General features: G+C 40.9%; 1 protein-coding gene across 1 annotated transcript; it reads right to left on the minus strand.

Moving 5' to 3' along the window:
• Nucleotides 1-396: 396 nt before the first annotated feature.
• eny2 (ENY2 transcription and export complex 2 subunit) lies at nt 397-2,157 on the minus strand. The gene is made up of 5 exons (XM_062537661.1): nt 2,011-2,157; nt 1,356-1,436; nt 1,205-1,275; nt 1,010-1,084; nt 397-601 (listed from the first exon to the last, which is right to left on the minus strand). Exons 2-5 carry the CDS (start codon nt 1,421-1,423, stop codon nt 528-530), a joined length of 288 nt encoding a protein of 95 aa, XP_062393645.1. The 5' UTR covers nt 1,424-1,436; nt 2,011-2,157; the 3' UTR covers nt 397-527.
• Nucleotides 2,158-6,158: the final 4,001 nt, after the last annotated feature.

Here is a 6,158-nt window from a genome sequence, read left to right on the forward strand (position 1 = left end):
GGAGGCAGAACATTTGAGAAGCAGATGTTCTGGAAAATACAAGGCTGTTTATCATGCCATGGAAGAGAGAGCAGCTTTCAGTGCGGAGGTGTGATAACTGCTTGAATTTCCAAGGCCAAATAACCCAAACAAAGAAACAAACTTGAGAATCTGTTAATAAAATATAAGGGAAAAACTATAAAAGTCTAACTGTCTGGTTCATAGACTGTATGTACAGTCTATGGTCTGGTAGAATTGAGTGCTTTACTTGATCAAGATCGTGCTATGTGCCAATAGGTATCCCAAGTTATGCGCAAGCAGTATTTACCCCAGAAATAGACCTGGGGTAAATACTGGGGCAATAGCTGACCACCAGTATAGGCTTTTGATTGAAAAAATGCCATACAGAGAAGAATGTACAAAACTGTCCAAATTTTATTGACGGGCAAAAAATTAAAGCAATTATACAAAAACAAAAGAAAGGACAAACTAATCACAATAAGGAATTGGATCACATTATTTATGTGATGCCTTCATCAGTATTTTCATTATGTTGCGTGTTGTGCCAGGAAGGCTCTTATTCTCTGCAGAAGTTCCTTCTTCACACTATCGGGAACCAAAGCTGAAACACAATATTGGATTAGGACTTACAGTACCGTTCATCAGCCGAAGATACAACAACTGCATGAAAATATACTCCAACACAGTGACTGTCTGCCAGAATATGTATGGCTTTAACTAGTAGTTGCATGTCACAGTCAGATGGTCAACGGCTAAATAATAACAAGCCTGTATTGACCACCTCACATCCATTTTTAGCTTATTACTGTTTGCCTTTTTCCTTCTGAATATGAAAAGTTGACCAAATGACAACATCTGAGCAATTTATACATAGGCTAGATTAAAAATGGGATCAAATAACACAAATAGTAGTTTTTAAAACTACACACTACACAAAAATAATACAAATAGTAGTTTGGGAAAACAGGCTACTATTTTGGTGTGACACACTATGGTAAATGCAACATACCTCTTCCTTTGGGAGTGATTCCAGCAACTAAGTCTTCAACGGTCACATTCTCCAGACCTTTCTCTTTGATTACCTCTGATAAGGAAAATAACATAAAGACAGGCAAATGAATAACCATTGCATCACCACACACATACACCAATTTGGAGAGTTAAAACAACACCGCTGATGTCTCTGATTGGATCCAAACGTTACCTTTACAATGGGCTTTGAGCTGGTCCCGCCAACCACACTCTATGAGTTTGGCTCGCAGCAATTCTTTCAATCTACGAAGAGTTCACAACCATGACTGCAATGACAACTCCGAATGGATTTACACAAGGAACAGTAAAAGAACACCACTTACCTCTCCCTCTCGCCCATCTCAATTAACTTCTGGTTGATTACAGCCCTCATTTGAGAATCTTTACTCATGTTTTGTGGTTACCTGGAAGAAAATGCTACATTTCAGCACCAGTTGTCACTGCTGCATCATGCCCACCAATGTTGTTGTCAAACAGCTGATTTGCAAGGTAGTCACAGAGCAAGCAACCTGCTTAAAACTACGATCCGATTCAACCGCAAGTTAACTTATATACAGGGCTAAGGTATACTCAAAAGGAAGGATAGTAGCCTAGCAGGCATAGGCTTTTTTTTTTTTTTTTTTTACAGAATTTGTGGTCAAACGAGGCAAAAGGGAACTTCTGTACCGAATCTGATCGCAACAGGGGGCATAACTTGTCCGGTTTGGATATACTTATTCAATACCTTTGACAGTAAAAGTTACGACGTTGGGAAATTAAGTAGGCCTATCTTAACATGGCTATTAGAACACTATAGGCCAAATCAACAGATAACTAGCTAGGGAGCTTTTTTTTTTTTCACTAGCTAGCTCGATTCATTGTTGCGCTAGCTGGTCAACCCACGGAGACTTAAGCGGTTTTGAGTTAAACAATGTGTCATTTCTAGCTTGACTTGACATTAATCGTAATGCAATAGTGTTGGGAAATATCCTCACATACCAGAACAGCTGAAAAAACAAGCATAGTTCAGAAGTGTATGCTAGAGAGAAACCGTGGGACCCGACCCACGAGCAATCCTTTTCCCTTGCTGCCTGCTGCAGTATACCACCCGAGCCGCAACAGTGGTGAACACGTCCGCACCAATAGTCTCCCCCTTGCAACATGAAGCGCAATTTAGTTCCTATGGGTGTGAATAGGCCTAGCCTGTAGCCTATGAGTTAGCATAATAGCACATATCTTGTACAGATAATAAGTGTCCTGTTCTCAACCATATTCAAATATCTAATTCTCATATTGTCAAATACCTAACCAACATTCCGAAATAGAAAGAAAGACAAATCCAATCAATTTGCCACTGAGAAGACGCATGGGAAGTTTAACCACGAGATGGCGATATTGTCTCAAATTGGACAGTTGAGGCAAGTGAGAGCTCCGCATTTGTTTAGTTGGGCAAATGCCTTTGCTTTGCATAGCTTGATCTGTTTGCGCAGACTGTTGAAAGTCATTGTATGTCATTGAATGCAATACATAGGTTAATTCCACAGCAGTTCCACACATATGGAACTAAATAGTGGTTAACACAGCAGTCTAAACGAGGTAGGCCAGAGCAACAGTAGTTAGGTTGGTTACCCCATGTGTCGTCCGAAGGCGTTGGAGAATAGAGCATGTCAGATCTTGGTGTGGAAATCGAAGGTATGGATTCTCAGTTATGCATTCTGCATGCGGCTAAAGAAAAACAGCTCATCGTGATTAAATTGATCTGTTTTTGTTTGGTAAGCAATTCTCGTGGTGGGATAGGCCTATCAGGCTGCCTTGGTTATAAATGACATTATTTTGTCTTTTAATTACTTTGGAGCAAATAGGAGCACCTATAGATTCTACCCATTAGGCTACAAATTAAGAACTTAGGCTACTTCAGTGATGCATAGCCTAGGTCTACTGTCATATTTTATAGCATAGGCCTAGATAAGATTAGAGTTTAGTAGTAATAACTGGAAGAATATGCCCCATGCAGAGGTTAATGTTAGTCATTTGAGGAACTCTACCAAAATGTCACTGTAGAAAATATCCTCCTTTGCTTTTCTTGGCCGCAGAAATATTTTTTTAAGCATCCTATTGGATTTCAGACTCCTGTGGCAGGCTGTAATACTCTTGTTCAGCCCCAGCTTAATTAAACACTTCCAGGGTCCCTGAGTCCCTGACAAAGTTTAATTGCCTTTGTTTTTATTGACTTTCCAAGTCATCTAATCCCAATAGTTATGCAAGGCCAATGACAGGCAGAGTCTGGTTACTGTAACGGAGAGCAAATATGATTTATTAGTAGGGAGTCTGTCTTTTGGTTTTAAATCATCAACAGTCTGAAAAGGTCAAGTCAGATGGAACGGTTCTGACAAAAAAGACACACATGACTGTTCACTGGTTTGCCAAACACCATTATTGCCACTCAAAAGATGAATGACCAAAGGCTTTCAGTGGGAAATCATTTACAATATTAACTATCTCTGGTAAGGAGTTTGTGTGCTTTCAGGTTTTTCTTGTTTTGTTTGTCTGTCAGGATTATGGAGGCCCATTTTTAAGAACACAAAAAGAATTGGTGGATACAGTAGGTGTACAGTAGCATGGCCATTGATCGAGGATGAGCCCATTAAATCTTGGAACAGATCCTAGTATTTAGTTCCACTTTCTTCAGCATGGTGGAGGTCTGCTCTTCTAGAGTGCCCTTCATAGTTGTTGTCCAGCGTCTGACTGGAATTAAAGAATCAAATGTCAGTCACATAGGCCTACATAGAGCCATTTTGATGTGATGATTTTATGTGTATGCCATACTGACATTTGTTTTGAAGCCCTATAAAAGATCAGGTGAAAAGAACATGGATTTGAGGAGGCATACTGTGGGCAAAACAATAATTGTGAACACCATGAAACAGATGGATGAATGAACGTGTTGGGAATACAGCAAAGAGCAGAGGCCTAATTATCCTCTCATTTCTTGTCAAGAAAAATGAATTACAAGTAGACTGTTATTCAGTACTGTTGCATATTCTACAGTCTCCTATGAGAAATAATGATAGCGATTTGGTGCATATGTGCACCCTGTTGTGTGTGTGTGTGTGTGTGTGTGTGTGTGTGTGTGTGTGTGTGTGTGTGTGTGTGTGTGTGTGTGTGTGTGTGTGTGTGTGTGTGTGTGTGTGTGTGTGTGTGTGTGTGTGTGCGAGAGAGAGAGAGAGACTAAGAGTGTGTCTGTGTGTGTGTGTGTGTGTGTGTGTGTGTGCGTGCGCACATGCTATACTGATATTTACATTGGCACCACATACCAACCTGGGTCATCACCCAGTGCACTTGCTAAATGTTAAACAGTTGTGCGAGTATCCTCTGACAGAATTGTGTAACATTCTCTGAAGAAAACCAGCCATCAGGCAAAATTTTAACGAGAATCAAATTAAACCATATAGGACATCAGAAGCCCCTTTCACATTCACCGAATTTAACGCTAAATCAGCCGAATATAACGTTAAGGCTGTTCCTTTCACATTGACGACACGGGGTGGGGAGTCAACCCGCCTCGGCAATCCAACCCGTCTCGGGGGGTAGTATCAGAGCCGAGCCGTGTTGAATATGAAAGGAACAGAGGTCAACCCCGCTATTAGGGGTGTGTGACTGATGACGTATTTGGCCAGGCAGGAGGTTAAAATACAGGAAACACACAAGAGACTAGGATAACTTTAGCTGCTGTGTCCATAGATATATGTGTGTTTTTATGCTGAGAGTGCCCTGAATCTCCTTTTCTCAGCACTTCGGTCAAGTGTTTATTGTTGCTAGGTTACCAAAACCGTCTGCTGCGTCTTTTTAGAAAGTTTGCCTAATGATAGCTAGTTCTAACTAGCCAACGAGCTAACTGTCAGAGCAGCAGAAGTTGTTCAGGACTCAGCACACTGAAATATGACTTCGACAGACAAAAGGACCTCATTTGGCATTCAAATAACATAACAAGTGGCCCGCCATCATTTGGAAGCTAAACCACGTAGAACTAGCATGACAGTTGTGTTTATCAGTTTATCTCCGAGGTCCAAGGCATGCTTAACGTCATTGTTCACTCCCAAATTGCGTGTGACGTGCTGCTAGCCAACGCCTCCCATAACTCGCCTCTGAAACCGGCTTCAGACAACCCCGGGACCAGAACACGTCTACCTTTCACATTGCGAAATCCCCTGAACCCGCTATTTCTTAAACGCTAATGTATCGTTTCTGAATGTGAAAGGGGCTACAGAATACTGCAATCACTCCACAAAACATAGCAACAAAGAAAACAATGAGATGATCACCGCAAAAAAAAAATTACATTACCTTAGTTTTTAATATTGTGTATAGCCCCCTTCAGCATCAGTGATAGTTTGCAGTCTTATGTGATAGTTGTGGATGAGTACTTTTATTTTTTCATATGATAGAGATAGACTAGCTTAGATATTGTCATTGTGCAGTGTACAAGTACTAAGAAAACAAAATGCAGTTTGCATCTAACCAGAAGTGCTAAAAAGCAGAAAGTGCAATGTGATATACAAGTATAAACAGGCAGTACCCACTCATCTTGACAAAAAGCCGAAGGTCTGGTAAATTCTTGGTTTGTCTTACATGAACTGAATGTTCTCTCCCCAAAGTGGCACACAAAATTATGTTATAATAAATTATTTCACCTGACAACTATCCCTATAAAGAAAGGTTGTCTGCATGATCAGTCATATTTTCCGAAAAAACTTGTGTCACTATGCAATGCACTGTGGCAGAGTAGCTGTCGGGTTTGCAAAACTGCAAATGGAAAATCAATTTGGCATCGGAGCATTTCCTTGGTAATGGATTTGGGGATTCTTCATGAGGGCTTATGGAGCCACAGACAGCTTGGCATTGTGGCCCATAATAGAAGCCTCTGATGAAGGGAGGACCAGTGGAAATGCATCTCAGGAGGAGGCTACATTTCAGTTTATCTTTGCCAACATTTAGCTTTATGCTGATTGTCTCAATCGATTTCTTGATGCACTCAATGAATAGCTCTGGTGAGTTAATGGAAAGTAAGTTGCGGTATGGACCTGATGCATGGGCCAGCATGGTGGTTCTCAAAGCATGGGGCGGGCCCCATAGTGGGGAATAGAGAC

This window comes from Sardina pilchardus, chromosome 6 (genome assembly GCF_963854185.1).
Source record: "Sardina pilchardus chromosome 6, fSarPil1.1, whole genome shotgun sequence".
Lineage (NCBI taxonomy): Eukaryota > Metazoa > Chordata > Actinopteri > Clupeiformes > Clupeidae > Sardina > Sardina pilchardus.

Excerpts from the sequence above, each read along its gene's own strand:
- eny2 (XM_062537661.1), bottom strand. The coding sequence starts at position 1,423 with ATGAGTAAAGATTCTCAAATGAGGGCTGTAATCAACCAGAAGTTAATT. Across the intron at positions 1,276-1,355 it reads GAGATGGGCGAGAGGGAGAG|ATTGAAAGAATTGCTGCGAG; the intron begins GTAAGTGGTGTT and ends AACTCTTCGTAG. Across the intron at positions 602-1,009 it reads AATCACTCCCAAAGGAAGAG|CTTTGGTTCCCGATAGTGTG; the intron begins GTATGTTGCATT and ends ATTGTGTTTCAG.